At 43.4% G+C, this 16,954-nt stretch overlaps 1 protein-coding gene across 3 annotated transcripts in view; it reads right to left on the bottom strand.

Annotated features, from left to right (window-relative positions):
- Positions 1-16,613, bottom strand: part of NT5DC3 (5'-nucleotidase domain containing 3) — a 391,194-nt gene extending 374,581 nt beyond the window's left edge. For 2 of the 3 annotated variants that reach the window (XM_086919172.1, XM_086919173.1), the window contains exon 1: positions 16,185-16,605. In XM_086919172.1, coding sequence (XP_086775298.1) covers positions 16,185-16,404 — 220 coding nt within the window. In that variant the 5' untranslated portion in view covers positions 16,405-16,605. Of the gene's footprint in view, positions 1-16,184 lie in introns of all 3 variants that reach the window. The other variant, XM_086919171.1, reaches the window with a different exon arrangement.
- Positions 16,614-16,954: the final 341 nt, after the last annotated feature.

The raw sequence follows: 16,954 nt of genomic DNA, 5'->3' as shown, positions 1-16,954 counted from the left end.
TCTCCCCTTTCCAATGATACCTCTCCCGTCTATCCACATGCTCAGGGGCTGAGATTGCCTCCTGAACACACAGAAATCGAAACTGAAATGAGCCTCTTGGCTCGTTTCAGTTTCGGTTTCACTGAAAGGACGTCAGTGCGACGTGCACGCTGATCGTCATTTCAGGGAAACCGAAGCTGCAGCCCAGGAGCTGGGGGAAGCTCCCGGGGCTGTTGGGGGTAAAAGGGAATCCCTCTGGTGCCCGCACCAGAGGGATTCCCTGTGCAATGTGCTAGGACGGCCGGGGGCTGTCCGACGCACATGCGCACCGAAGGGGTTAAAGCCAATAGTCCGTCATTTAGGCAAATATCAATGTAGTCAGTCCATCACTGCATGCTTGAGTGGTGTCGATTCATAGCTTTCAGCTAGGTATGTGAAATCCTTAGGGAAGTCCTTAAATTACTAAATCTGAGCCCTTCAGAAAGCTAAAGGGCCAATCTGCATGCCCTCACACGACTCAGGACTAAGAATAGCCCATTAAGCCTGATGCTATTGCACTATGTACTTTATTCACTAGCCCGTAGCCTTGTCGTGACACCTTGGCTAGGACAAGTAGGGATTAGGTGCCTTTAGCCCAGACGTCATAGGCCCCTCGACATTGTACAAGGTATTCTTTGAAACTGGTTTGTGTGGCAAGCACAATGATAATGCACAATGCACTTTAAAAATTATCCAACTTAGGTCTTGACCAGCACGAGGCAGGGGTTGAATTCCCTTTGTTTTTGCAATTAGCATCTTTAGACTCAGACGGGCACTTGTAGCCTGACAAAAGTACTCAGATCACTCTGTCATCTGGTAGCTCAGAATGGATGAGAAATACTTGAGCTTCATGGAGAGGTTCCTTGGTTGCTAGCTTCTTTACCAGGTAAGGAAAATACGCCTACAAAGAGATGCTTATTGTCTGGAGAAATAGGAACTGTCTGCTGAAGAAAGAAGACTGCAGGTCTGCACGCCAAGCCCAGTGGAGAACCTTCTTTGTAAAGTCATCACTACAGGTTCCTGGTGGCTGAGGAGATCTGCAAGGGAATTTGGACCAAACCTTACTGAAGAAGCCTCATCTGACTTGAAGGACTGGAAGTGTGCCCCCGGTAGGCGGATACTGTGTCAAAAACAAAAAGGAGATTACAACTATGCAGAATTGATAAAGAACTGTGGCAATTAGGAGTGACTTGTAAGAGAGTGTTTGCTCTGTGTATTAAAACGCACCAAACTATCAATATAGGACAAGCGGTTTGCTCCAGTGGAGTCCTTGCCAATTTCCCACTGGGCCTCGGCAGGCAAGTATAAAAATTGAAATGAAAAATTGAAATGCTAGGAACGGTGTTCCAGAGAGACAGGGGCAAACATACCCCCATCTGAGATGTCCACAAGAGGCAGAGGCTTGCTGTTGTATCTTTGTGTTGGACCTGGCCCTTTCGGTAGGGTCACCCAAAACATTCTACCTTCCCCCCTCCTGTTTTCTGAATTCGTTTTACTTGGCTTTTAGGATTTTCTGCAACTTTACCACTACTAACCAGTGTTAAAAAAACGTGTGCTCTTTTTTAAACATGGTAAAATTGTCTTATATCCAAATAGCACATTTAATTTACTTATACGTTTCTATTAAAATGATACTACAGGTACCAGGGCCAGTAAAATAAAGACTACTTATAGGAAGGCAGCACTAATTGTGCCACTCACCTAATTACTCCTTGAAAACATATCAAGCCTGCCATTACAGCCTGTGTGTGCTGTTTTAAACTGCTATTTCGAACTGGCAAAATAAATATTTTGCCAGGCCTAAACCTTTCTTTTCAATACATATAAGGCACCCCTAGGATAGGCCCTGCACAGTCCATAAGTCCGGGTACACCGAATGTAAAAAGTTGGACATGTACTTTTCAGTTTTACATTTACTGGTATTGAAAAACTCTCAAATTCATTTTTCACTATTGATAGAACTACTTCTCCTATAGGATAACATTGGGCTTCAATATTATATTTAATAATCAGTGATAACTTTCAATTCGGACAGGTAGACAGGTTGAGTTTGGTGTTTAAAGAACTGTACTTAAAAACCCTCTTTAATGGTAAAGTTGGATGTTAAGTCACAACTCTGAAGATGCCAAATTTAAAAAGTTCAAAAAACACAAAAATCCCTAGACCACTCTTTTTTTTAAAAAAAAAAACAAGAACATTTAATGAAGGTCAAGAATACTCTTTATTGAATTCTGACCAGGTACTTATATTTTATACCTTTGACTTCTTTTTTTGATTTCAAAGTTGTTTAACATATATATTCATTAGCAAAGATAGGACAGACTGTACATATATTTTCAATACTATACAAACCAATTTATAAACATATAGGCATATTTGGAGGCACAGGCACACTTGGAGGAACATTTGAAGGAATAATTTACTCACAAGAACTATTTGCTAGCTTTAACACCATGAAAGAGTATCATTAATTTGACTCCATTCCTTACGCTCTCCTTCCTTCTTGCCTTTCTTTTCCTCCTTTTGATTTTGTCTCATTTATTGAGATTAAGTACACATCAATTTAATGTGTTTTTATTGTGATGATGTTTTTTTGAGTTTGTGTAGATACATTGTGATATGTTTTGTTTATAAATTGGTTTGTATAGTATTGTAAATATATGTACAGTCTGTCCTATCTTTGCTAATGAATATATATGTAAAAAAACTTTGAAATCAAAAAAAGAAGTCAAGGGTATAAAATATAAGTACCTGGTCAGAATTCAATAAAGAGTATTCTTGACCTTCATTAATTGTTCTTGTTTTTTTTTTTTTAAAGAGTGGTCTAGACATTTTTGTGTTTTTTGCATTTGTAAATGGTCCAGCCTTGTCCACGTCCAAAAAGGACCTAACTCCTTTGGGTTATAAACTTTTAAAAAGTTGGCATTTTTTTTGTCCTAACCATTTGGTGCCTACTGCCTAATTCCCGAGTCCCATATCCCATACCTAGGTGTAGTTGGCAGTTGGCTTTTGTGTATTCCTCACAGACAGTATTACAATAGAGGGCCTGGCTGTTGGCAGGATGCATCATCGTTACTTGATGTAGGGTGGGGGGGGGTGGAGCAGTCACCTGTCACACTTGCACTTCAAAGACACTGCCTCAGCTCACACACAAAGAACTTCACACTAACCTATTGTTTCTGCAGATAGACTGGGACTAGCAGGGAGGCAGGAAATTCCAGACACCACTGTGGGGACCGGGGTGGGTGTGCTACAGAGGTTCTCCCATTTCTAAGTGAGCACCATGTATAAAAATAGGACCCCAAGATCCACTCTTCAGATCGCTTCTGGACCTGTGGAAGTCTCAGTAGGACTGCTCTGCTGGAAAAAAAGGACTGTCCTGCTGCCTGAGGAAGAAAGACTGGACCTACTCCTTGAACCCAGAACCACCAGAGTGATTCCACGGGCTAGCTAACTAGCCTCCTGTTCTGAGCTAAAGGGACAAACTCCAGAGAAGTCTCCTGCATCTGCCTGGCTGTCCAGACTCAATGGGACCTGCATGTGCCCTGCTGATGGCCTCTGCTGAACCCAAAGAGGTGCCATGAGGTCCTGGACATTGACTGGCATCAGTGTACACTCCTCCTGGACAGACTTTGGATTCCCTCAGAACCAACTCAGCACAACACAGCTCAACGAAGCACAGGACCTCGCATTGCAGCCCTAATAGCTCCTCATCAGAACAGAAGCAGAACAAAGCAATGTCCTGCATCAAGGACATAGGAAACAATCGTCAGTGGGACTAACCTGGTCCCTGTATCCAGCCCGCACCCCATTACAGTTGGGTTGAACTTATGTCCTTGTACTGGTCTTGCACGATCAGATAACAGAGTTGCGATATGTGCTTTTAGGAGCTATACTTTCCATAAATCACTCAAACTGCATAACTCCAGTTCTACTGATTGGATATTTGTTGTTAAATAATGTATTACATTATGCTCTACTTTGGTATGAGATTTTTCATGTTTTGTGTTTTCACTTTATTACTGTTTAAGGGCTGCATAAATCCTTTACACATTACCTCAAAGGTAAGCTTGATTGCTTCTGTGCCAAGCTACCAGAGGGTTAAGCACAGGTTAATTAAGTGTCTTTTGTGGTTCACCCAGACAAGGTGGGGCTGTTCCATGAGAAGGGTTCATACCTCCCTCAACAATAACCCAATTTCTCACACTTTGCCAATTATATGGCTTTGAATACCAATTAATGTGTAGATGGGTTTGCTAATTCCAAGTTAACTTATTTAGGATGGTTGATGTGGAGATCGGTGACGGTAAATAGATGTGTCAGTATAGCTTGAATGGATGCACCGCTGAGGTTGTAAACACTAGTCAACTAGATGATTTGGAGCAATGTTGCAAGCAATAGTTCACAATAGGTTATACTTTTACTGCAGGGAGATATGGCTGTGTAGCTTGATCCTAATGAGTATCAAAAAGCCCTTGACTCAGGTCTTGTGCACCAATCCCCCTGGCCTCTTCAATAGAACCGTGACACAGGACTTATCCTCAGCCCAAGGTTCGGTTCCTGTCTGCCTGCTGCCACTGTTGGAGTCTTATCTCCATTTCACTACAGCGGCCACAGTTCTTATTGTGTTTCACTGTGTTGTATTCCGGCTGCCACTGTTTTTTTGTGTTTTGCTTTGTTGCACCCCTGCTACCATTGCTGTAGTTGCTTTTTACTTCGGTTTGTTGCAACTTTTGTAATTATTCTTTACTTAGTTTGCTGCCACCGTTGCGGTTTTCCTGCTCCTGCACCCCCACTGGTCCCTGTCCTCCCCCTCCCAGCCAGCTCCTCCCGCCTCCCAGGACTACTTATGGAGGCACCTGCACAGCATGACCACGGTCTTGTGCGCAGCACCCCCTGGCCTCGGCGATAGAGCCATGAAGGTAGACTTCTCCTTGGCTTCAGCCCCTCAAGGCCCAAGGTTCAGGTCCAGCCGGCCTACTGCCACTGTTGTAGTCTTATCTCCATTTCGCCCCTGTTGCCACTGTATGTTTGTGTTTAACTGTGTTGTACCCCTGCTGCCACTGTTGTAGTCTTTTCTGTTTTGCCCAACTACCACTGTTTTGTGTTTTGCTTTGTTGTAAATCTGCTGCCACTGTTGTAATTGTTATTTACTTCATTTGCTGGCGCCGTTGCGGTTTTCCTGCTCCAGCAACCTCGCAGGTTTCTTCCCACCGCCCAGCCAGCAGCTCCCACCTCCCAGGACTACTTATTTAGGCCAAAGGCAAGCCCGTCTGCGCCCGTCCACGCCTGGACCATTCTCAGCACCAGGAAGCCTGATACCCCAGCCATCCACTGCTACCTCATCGCCGACTCCTAGCCTTGGACCCCAGAGGCTGCAACAACAACTGCTGCATCACCTCCCTGAGATGTACGGAAGGACCCTTTGACTGTGCTTTTGGTTCACCTGCAACATTGAAACACCTGCCACGCCTCCTCATCCGACCTCAAACCCTCCGGATCAGCTGCAATGCATGCTGCTCAACGTCCGCTCTCTCTGTTAGCACACCTCTGAAATCTGGGACACCATCCCCACCTACAGCCCCGACGTGATGTTCATCACTGAATCCTGGTTCACATCATCCTATGCACCCGACACCATGACCGCAAGGCCCCCCGGATAGAAGATGATACACAGAGATTGGGCCAACAAACAGAGAAAGCATCACCATCCTCCACAGAAAAACCTCCAATCCAAAACCACCAAAGACGACATTGCATCAATCATGAAAGACTTCAACTTCCATATCTGAATCAACACGAACACTCCCATGAGACAAACCCTCACCTACAAACCCCTGGGCCCCTGCCCTGGCTTCTGCAATGCCATTTCCAAACTCATCGCCCCCCCCCCCCGTCAATAGACTCCAAGCACTACATCTTCCTCAGCGACCTCAACTTCCACCTTGACTAACCCAATGACACCAACTCTGCCAGCCTCCTAGAAAGCATGAGCATCATTTGACTCACGCAACTAGATACATCGTGGACCCCATCTTCACGGCCAGCGACAGAATCAAATTCAGCCACACAACCAAACTCACCTGGACCAACCACAGAATCATCTGCTTCACCACTGCAGGCTCACCACAACCCACCTCCATGCCCCCCACACACGCCTGCTGCAATTGGAACAAAATCACTGAGACCCAATGGACTGCCATCCTCAATGTCTCTAGACCACTCACCACCAGCAACCACCCGGAGCTAGCCTTCAAAAACTTCTCTGACAGGATCTCCAGCTGTGACAACAACACTGCACCGGTGAAAAACATTTCAAACACGCCCGATGGTTCACCCCTAAGCTCTGCACCTTCAAACGTGAGTGTAAGCGAATGGAGAGATGTTGACGATCCAGCATGAACTCCTCAGACCTAACCACCTTTAAACCAGCCCTCAGCAACTACAACCATTGCAGCCTCAAGGAAACCACAAAGGATGCCCTAACAGCCCGAATTGAAGCCAGCGGCAATCACAAAAAATAACTTTTCAGGATTGTCAGAGAGAGTTCTCCTGCCCGTCGGTCACCGAGACCACAAACCCTCTGTGACTCCCTGGCAGACTACTTACATGATAAGATAGCAGACATCCTACAGCAACTTCGACCTGCAGCCCATCGACCTCGCCCACCTACTAACTTGCACCGACAACTCCCACAGCCACCTCTCCCTATGGACACGGTTCACCATGCCAATCATCACAGCGATCATGGCCTCCATCCACACCAGTGCTGCGGCAACAAATGATGGACGGACTGCTGAATGAGTCTAACATTCACCCACAGTCAAGAGATCTGGATTAGATCCAACTTTCTTTAGGTCACTATGGCACCCCATGTTGGACCCAGTCATATACAAATCAGTCTTGACCCTGTTCCTCATGGGAACAGTCTAGCCGGAACTATCAAGCTGGGTCCTCCCTGGACTGGAAATAAGCATCCTGGGGCCACAACGAGGAGTAACACCCCTCATCAGCGAAGCTAACTTGAATCCAGTGATACAGCGAGCAAGTATATTTTCAGGCATTGCCTGGAAACACTGTTTGCAGGCGATTCTGTTTCGCACAGAGCATATTCAAAAGGAATTCAAAGATAACCAGCATTGAGCTTTACAAGCATGAATCAGTACTTAATGTCACTATTTAGGCGAGACTCATGAATGAGTGGAACTCAAAATAGTCTGGCAACAACCAATGTTTCCAGGCAATGGCTAAAAATATACACTATTCATATGTCAAGTATATTTGTTCTGTAATATTTGTAATTTCTGTGAAAGTATAATTGTTATTATGTTTTGAACAAGGCCCAAGTGGGTATATATACCCTGTGATGCATGTGATCTAATGTGTTCAACATAAGAAAAACTGAACTAAAAAAAAAACTAGTGGTAAAATAAACAAGCATTTGCAATGCAATAGGACTCGCATTTGCGAGAATTTAAGCTAATGGCATTGTAAATGACAGTCCTTTTTATTGATATGTTTTGATAATTAATACATAAATAAAAGGCATTGTCATTTACAATGCCAATAGCTCAAACTCTTGTAAATGCGAGACCTATTTCATTTCAAACAAGGGGTCGCCATTGGCCGAAGCTGCTTGGAAAGTAAAAGCGCACATGGCACACTGAATGTTGGAGGAAAGCATGTCGTGCCTGCAGTAGAAGAAACTAATTAAAGAAAGTAGTGCTCACAGACTTAATAAGACCCACTGTGTAGCAAAAGAAAAAAAAGGCCAGTCCTAATGGGAAGGAGGGACTAACAAGCCTATTAACGAATCAGAAGCCAATATTTACTAAGGACAATGACAAAAACCAATTACAAATATGGGCGGATAGTGGGCGGGAATTAAAGTACATACTTGAATACAGGAAAGGTTGAGAAATACCCTTATTACCTGGGTCAAATTCAGGAGCAAGGTATGCCTGTGCAGCTACAGTGGCTCATGGGATTTCCACGCCTCCTTGGGCTCTTGACTGCCCAATGTCCTTGTAAATGTGTCAAGCACTCAGCTAAGTGAATTTCTAAGGACTGTTCCCTTTTAAGGGAACCCCATAATTGTGTGTTCACAGCCATATCAGTGTGAAACTACTAGAATTGGTCAGGAAAGGAAGAAAAACACATAATGCAAGCATATACATAGGCAATATCGACAGCACGGTAGGATAGGCTTATTTAAATAATCATTAAATAATTATTACACTCCTTTAAATGTTTGTTACAGTTATGTTATAGTTTATCTGATGCATGACGCATAGTTGCCAAAGAGCCCTAGGTCCTAAGGGCGATTTTAAGACAGATTTTGGAACATGTACACCCGAACTTACATAGAGAGGCAAAAACCTACACATCGAAGAGTGCCCCTCAGCTGTACATATTTCACAAGTCCTAGTGTTACAGCTACGAGTAACAAGAATGCTGCAAAGTGTGGTTTCAGTTTAACATTTAAAACATAGGTTCTTAATGGTTACTGATTTCAAGAATTGCCCTGGTCCTTTTAAAATGTGCGTATTTAGGATATGTTTCCAAGAAAGAAAGGAGAGAGTTGAGGTTGGTAATTTGTGGTACAATTATCAGTCATAGAGCAGGGCTAGGTTTATAAAGACAAATGCTACATCATAAAATAAAGGCAGTTAATCCCTGGGCAAGCTGTGAAAGAATGTTATTGAGAAGCTGTCCATTAAGAACTTTTAATTAAAGTGAAAAAAAAAATCATATCACAAAACAATGTCACAAGGGACCACATACGTAAGAAAGTGGCACACCCTTAGGCCACCCGCCTTTGGTGTATGAAAACCTGCCTGTGAAACTGCCTGATTCTTGCATTACGAATCACATTATTCCTTGCATTACAAACTGCCTGATTCCTGCATTACGAATCGCATTAATCTTGCATTACAAACTTGCTGATTCTTGCATTACGAACTGCCTTATTCTTGCATAACGAACTGCATTATTCTTGCATTCCGAATCGAAATATTCTTGCATTACGACCTGCATTATTCTGGCGTTACGAACTGCATCAGTACGTGCATTAAGGACTGTGTTATTACTACATTGCGAACTGCATTACGAACGGCATAGCATTGCATTAGGACTGCAGGAGATCCCTGTGTACTGCTCATTATTACCACAAGAACCTAAAGGTGACTGCTGGCCTAATAACCAGCAAAGTGAAATATTACGAATACACATAAGTTGGGATTCTATTGTTTGGTCTCATTGTATTCATTTTGATAAAGATAACGCTATTTTTATAAAAACCATTGTGGTGTTATCACTGTTTCAATGGGAGTGTGGTTGCAAATACTTAACACATTGCCTTGGAGATAAGCTTGGCTGCTCGTGCCAAGCTACCGGAGGGTGAGCAGGGGTTATCTAAGAGGGTGTCCCTCCTTTCCCTTACTGGAAACAAAGGTCCCTATTTGGACTAAAGTACCTACCTCAGCTAACTAGAGACCCCAAGTTCTAACAAGGGCCATATAAATGTCATGAAATATGCAAATTTGTATTTTTAGGTTTAAGGAAAGGTATGCAAAAACATGTGTTGTGGGGGGAAAAAAACCATAAATGTAGGTTTTTGCAGAAGATTTTTCTCATATAAAGAGGCAACTGAATTTTTTGAAGTTTCATGAAACAGCAACATGAGGGTCCCTCTCCCGTCTCCCCTCCGTCCCTCCGAATCACACTGGCAACATTATAATTCAGTATACCCTAAAAATGTATTGCAATGTACCACAAATACATAACTACTGTGAAATATCTTACAACAACAAACAACTATTTTATGTATGTATACCTACTTTACACCGCTGATTGAAAAGCAAATCAATCAGCAAAATAACCCATGACAGTTTGTTCAAGTGAAAAAAACAGTTTCTGAGCAAAGAACGTCCCTCAAGCTACTGTGAACAAAATTTATTTTAAAAAAATATATCTTTCTTATAAAAGACCCAAACAAATAAACATCCTAGTAAGGGTTTGTCATGTATTTCATGCCAGCCTAAGATGCAAGATAGACTGGTTTAGCCTTAATTTGATAACTTCCGTGTGACTACTTCCAAGTATAGCCTTGATCACATCACCAGCACCTTTAAAAATCACATTTAGACAGCTGTTAAACTGACGTGCATTTAGCAATGCTCCCCAAGGATGTGGGAACTAATTAAAAGATAATGTTTGGCAGACACGTACGTGAGAAATCATATATTGCTATGAACAGTAACACAGTGATACCTTCGAAATACGTGTCGTATAACACTTGGTGTGTTCAGGTTGTCAATCCGGCCCATATAATCTAAATTGCTTCTCACTATGCCGTGCGAGACGTGAGGCACTTTCTTAGTGAAGAAACAATTCCCGTTTTGAATGCAAAACCTTATTGAATTACTACTTTCCTTGCTCCAAAATAAAGGCCATCTACGCAGCTCTCTCTTTAGCGTTGGGTCCTAATGATTAGTTTTTCCAGGGTTTGTTTTGTTTTCAGATAAACTCAAAATGCAGAGCTGTGATCGTCCTGCTCCTGAAAGGGGGAATTTGAGCACCCCGAAATGTATGGGGACTGTAAAGGAGATTAACAGAAAATGCTTTTATTTTAAGGATGTGTTTAGTCAGAGCCAGACTTTAACGAAAAGAAACGACATATCAAGCATGGATCAGGATCATTTTATTTACAGAAAGTAAAATAATCTGAACATACTGATCAATGTTTTCGAAATAATTATTACAGGCACAGAATAAAAAAAAAAATTTTAATAGACAAAAAAAATCAACAAATTGAACGGAGGGTGGAATGGTTTCACCGCAAAGGGTGTGCACCTCCGTCACACACAACTACTAAGAAGCATTGTGAGTGCATACTTCAGCTGCTATAATTCCAGCAATTATTTAAAAGTCTGCCATCTGATATAAATTAGCCCATGCATGGGCCACTTGCTTTATTACCGTAAACTCTTCCTGTAAACACTTCCTTAAACAAATGGTGTATATCAATCAGCTATTCTAAATCACTGAATAATGGAACTTTGTGCTGTACTTATATATTGTCGTCCTGTCACAAGTCATGCTGCACAGGTGGGTGATTGCTTTACTTAACTGAGATTTAAATTAGTGTACTATTTTGAACGAATGAATATATTTGAAAAGTGCAAAAAGGTTGCTCTAGGCCATATGGCTCTGGAAACCTCAAAAAGACAGGAGATTCAGCAGAAAAGATGCGTTTTCAAAACTGCAGATGATTCTTTAACTGACAGAGATGGAATGGGGAGGTATTTAATTGAAAGGGAGAGGCAAAAGAAAAAACGTGGCCCCCGATTCTAACTCGTGAAAAACATGGAACAGTAAGCAAAAACAAAGAACTGGATCTAACGTGGTTTGAAGGAGAATACCTAGGAAGCAATTCCTAAAGAAACATTGAGCTGGCAATATGGAAGGTAGGACAGCTAAATGAAGACTGAAATCGGCAGTGCAAGAACACATATCTGCCTGCGAACATTCCTTATGTTTGAAGTTTGTAGAGTTTTTTTCCTCTACCTAGCCATATGTAGGCCTATGCAACTCAAACAAAGTAGCGAGTAACCTAAAGGCTACTATACAGTTTTTGCCAAAGAATTGGCCAGTTCATTTAGTTAAATCCTGAGCTGAAATCATTAAGTCACCCAAACAGTCCACCAGCTTTATTTATGCATAACTCTTGTGAGTCTTCTTACCACTATTTATCAGAATCTTTTGGAGAAGAAATAAAGGCTTTCCCTATGCATTTGATCATTCCTAAATAAAGACCCTGGCTTCGAAGATCATTTTTAGCTGCTCAGTTCTCTAAAGGTATTCTCAAACAGCAACCCCAGTCATTCGAGGGATGCAATAATTCCCTAGAGCATTTTAGATAAGTAAGTTCATCCTCCTGCCAGAGTAAAAGCACACCAGGGACACGAGGCAGGAACAGAGACCAGAGGCAGGATTGCAAGCATTCTGGCACTGGGCCACCCTTGACAAAGAGCGGTAGCGAAATCCAAATGTTAAGTTTGGAAATGTACAAAGTATTAAAAGTGGTGAGCAAAATGCACAATTCCAAAAGACTAATAAAGAACAGCAGGAGTTGAGAGACACCAAGAATCAAGCATGCACGAAACATTAGATATCATTTTTTATATGGGAAAATGCTTCTTCAACAAGTGGAAAATTAGTGTGTTTGGGGGTCGAACGAGTCAACAGCCTGGCTGATTAGATTGATGCGTCAGTGAGTAACTGAAGGCAAGGGTGAGGGAGTAAGTCCATGGAAGCATAGGTGAGGGAGCAAGTCCATGGAAGCATGGGTGAGTGAGTGCACGGATGGCTGAGTTTGTGGATTGATGTAGGGGCAAGAGTAGTGTCTAGAGGCAAGGCCAGTGAGGGGACAAGTGCATAGCAAGGGGCAATTCCACTTTGAGGGGGCAAAGGAAGTGTGAAGGGGGGCAAAGACAGTGTGGTGGACCACTGTGTTATTCAATGGGACTCAGCAAAAGATGGCACAGTTATTCAAATGATGTAATCACAGAGACAGGATTACATACAGAATGAATGAATGGAAAAATATTCACATGGCACCGTCTAACGACAACTGTACTGTTAAGTGCATCATGTCCTGGACATACATACAAATTGTCACAGCATAACTAGAAGATACCAAGTCACAAAAAACACACCTTTAAGCCGTTTGAAAGTTCACCATAAAGCTACATACTTTACAAGACAGTAATAAGTCTTATGTGAACACACTCGCCATGTCTGCTAGAATGACAACACAAGAGAGCTGACTCAATTGCTCCTTGTGCCGGCAGCTAACGGCTTCCCTGCCTTATCTCTCCACCCCAATGCAGTCAGTCCAAAGCGGTCTATACTGCATTGGGCCTGCACGGTCACCACAAGCAGCATATAGCTTTGTCTCCACACAGCAACATTCTCAATCTTCTACTGCACTTGCCAGCCCCTCCCAGCATGCATATTTCCAGAATGCTGCAGACGCCTTTCACAGAAGAGGTTGCAAAATGTCATTAAAAAAACTCCCAGAGTGCAGTCCTGAACTTAGTCAATAGCAAGAATGCAAGTGATCCACCACCAGCCCCAACCTGCAGTGAGCAAGGGGATCTCCTTACAGATCCGACCACAGGAGAGCAGGCAGTCCATGATGGCTCACTGCAGGACTGACTTTGCCAAAATATGACTGGAATGCAGCGCTCCGAAATAGTGAGAGTGCCCAGAACCTTGAGTGTGGCTCCCCTCTCATTAGAAGCCGAGCTCCAGGGTCAACTAAGAGTCAGTGACATCTGAAACGGACTTCTCCAGCTTTTGGCCACAGGCATTAAGCATGACAAATGTTTCAAAGTCACACCTCCAAGCACAGTGCCACACAACCGGTACCTCAAAAGCACAGGCCATGTAGCCCTGTGTGTAGGAAGTGCCACTTATGCTGCTGCTGGGCAACATGAGAATGCTCTTAATCTACAGCCATGGTGAAGAGGCTAATAAATGTAATTATGGAACAGAAGACGCTTGTTACTAGGCTAGACAAACAATGGATATCGATCTCAAATAAAGATCTTTCCAGGGGAACTGTGGACAGGTTGTCAAACCAGATGCAAAGCACACAGAAAATAGGCCACCTATTGGCATACCAATGAAACAGCCAGTGTACATGCAACACTTCATATGTCATGAATGACAGGTACAAAAAAAACAAAGGAAGTATGTGAACTGGTCCACTTGTAAATTACACAACACGCAGTGGTTGAGTGGAGAATAACTATAGACCCTCAAGTGTGTTGAGGTTAAACTCAGAAAACAGCAAACGCTTACTCTAGCCAGACCTAAAAATGTACGACTGAAGAGTGTAGATACATACAGCTTTAGGTTAGGAAAAGGGATACAATGCACCTAATGGCCTTTCCGTAGGCACTTATTATGAAGCAAAGTTAATAGAACGTATATATGCGCAAACCATAATGCATAACTCACTTCACATCTCAGCATAAACATTTATTGCACAGTCAAGACTTTATTTACTTCAACTGTCTGGTCTAATTCCAAAACTGTTTTGTGTAAAGGCATAATTACAGTGTTTCAATGCACTCCAAGGCAGCCTAAACATTACATGTCAGTACCATATAAAAATTGCAAATAAATATGGGTGGTCTTTAAAAACTGGAGAGAAGGAATATCACTATGTGAGTAACAATAATAGAAACCTAGTTCCACTGGGTCCATCAAGCACAGCACACGTTCCCATTACTGTTGGAGTGCTCTATTCAATTCGGTCTCTTCTTTGAGGAAAGCATTGGAAGCTGCCTAAAAGAACTCTGCTAACACTGTTGAGGAGATACTAATTAATACAGCCATTTGCTGCAATCTGGCACCCAGTTTATGAGGCGCCATAATACAGCTGCCTGCAGTGTCCTTAATATAGCACTGAGCCTGACAATGAGGGCCCCAACAATTTTGTTGGTAAAAGTCTAAATGATCCACACCAACATTACTATGTAGCATTACTATGTAGAAACCTAAACACCTGCTCTCTCAATCAAATCACTCACAGTAACATCTCCTTCAGCTTTCGGGCATCAAACCCTGAAGCCAAGGCCTTTCTCTGACACTCCAGCTGCAGCCCATGCCATCTCTGCCCATCAAGAACTGTCTAATGCAGTTATCCTAGCATCCCTTGTAGTTTATATCATAAACCAGTCCATTACTCACACTGTGTGCCCCAAAGCATTTGAGCATGCCACAGTAAACCACAGCAAAAAACGAGAATCCCTGACTGTCACCTGGGCACAAATCAGCCTTGACTGTGCCATCCGGGTGCAAATACCACCCACTAGACAATTTTTTTAGCTTTTGAAAATTCGTCAAAAATGTGCTCCCTGTATTCAAGGATACATGGAGCTCACCACATATTTTAGCCATGTCAGTCTATCTTCTGAGATGACAAGGCAGTGAAACAGCTTTCCATCATTTGCATACGATAACACACCCTTTAACTTACAATAAAACACACAGGGTGGACTGGCCTACAAGGCAATCAGGCACGGCTGGTTGACAGGTCAGTGTGTGATCCGCTTTTTGGTCTGCTTGGCGGTTTTTAGCTATCAATTTTCCTGATATTAAAACAACCTTGCCTGCAGCAAGCTCAAATCCATGCAGTCTTCCATTTTGCAAAAGACTAATACAGCATGTCTTATTTACATGTTCAAAACTACACCAATTTGCAAAAAATCTGCTTCTTTTTTAGCTAATTCACGAATAAGGTACACTTATTTTGCTGCCCAGAACTATTTTCTGCACCAGTCCGACCCAGAAAACACTCTTTAACTTTTGTGACACACCCTAAAAGCAGTTGCAATATAGAACTACTTTAACCAGGTTATCGCGTTATGGCCAGAACTGTAGACTTTAGAACTGGGGAACCCGTTCCGAATCACCGGCGCCCACTTAACATCCAGTGACTCTGGGCTAATCGCTTAATCTCCCCGTGCCCAAAAAACGAATCTGAGCGTGTGTAATTTAAGGATGCTAAAATAAAACGCTCAAAGTTACAGATATATAAAACTGCAAAATTAAATAAAGAAAGCGTAAATAATCCAACTGACATCAGTATTTTTGTTTACAGCCCTTGCCTGGCACGCCTTTTAATGCTGCTGAAGCCACCACTCATTTATTATTTAACATTTTCCCTCATAGCTAACGCAGGTCTAGCCTTTGCTTCCTCTTTAGGTACAGTTTAACGTTCGTGGATCCAGAGAATAAAAAGCAAACAACCTGATGTCACACAATAGCAGTAGGTCACATATGAGGTTCAGGTTTTTGAACCTGAAGATTGCAGGATACAGTTCATTACTAACACTATAAACTAGGAGCTACTGTATCATTTAAGGAGTTTCCAGGTCCAGTTCGACCATGACAATGACGACACTAGTAGAAGGCAGGCAATTCCACAACACGACTCAGCCAGCCCATGCAGGAGCTCAACTGGGGCACGCAGGCTGCCGCACAACTCCCCACCCCCTGGCAGGGTATCTGCCACCTGTGATGTCGCCAGTCGCCTCCATTCCATTCATATTCGCACAGTCGCCATCCTTCTCTGCCCCGTCCACACTCACCATCAGTCACTTTCTTGGCCTCTTTGTAGTGTGCCCACATGTAGTTCTTCGTGTCCTGCTGGCCAGAAGTGCAGTAGGGAGCCTTGTCCTCCACACGCAGAGGAGGAGGGCAGCCGAAGGGGCAAGAGTTAGAGGAACCAGCGTGGGCTGCCCTTGCCAGCAGCCCGGAGCCAAGAGCTCCCGCTCGGCGTGCCAGCAGCACGGGAGCGGAGAGAGACATGCCGGGGAATAGGGACGATTGCAACCTCTCAATGGAGCAGTAACAAACAGCCTGTGGGTGCGCAAAGAAGGCAGCAGGAGCCCAGCTAGCAGCAGTGGCTGTGACAGCGGCCACTCTGAGCACCACAGACAGCGCACACACCAAATTAGCCAGGGGGCGGTGCTGCCGCCATTGACTTAGAGGAGGAACTTGTCAATACCTCGCTGGGCGGAGCCGAATGCAAGCTCAAGGGATATATGCTTGTAAAGGATAGCAGAGAGGGTGGAGCATATCAATCCCTCCCGTGGGCGGGGCCTCAGGCGTGGTGTGCCTGCTTAACACCGCCATGTTGGGTGTGGATAAACCCATCAAAAGCTGTCCGACAGCACGGTCTCGCTCCTGCCCCATAGTCAGGCTGCTGCTGCTGATCATCTTACAAAGGGTGCGGCCTGCTGGTGAGGTCACAGCAGGTGCAGCATTGCCTCAGGTGCTCCTGTGCCGAGATGTTGTGTATTAAACAAGTCGGTACAGTGCAGCCAGCTTTAAATCTGTTGCTGTTTAATATTTTCAT

This window comes from Lissotriton vulgaris, chromosome 1_1 (genome assembly GCF_964263255.1).
Source record: "Lissotriton vulgaris chromosome 1_1, aLisVul1.2, whole genome shotgun sequence".
Lineage (NCBI taxonomy): Eukaryota > Metazoa > Chordata > Amphibia > Caudata > Salamandridae > Lissotriton > Lissotriton vulgaris.
The sequence above is the reverse complement of the archived record's forward strand: the minus strand, read 5'-3'. Positions and strand labels throughout refer to the sequence as shown.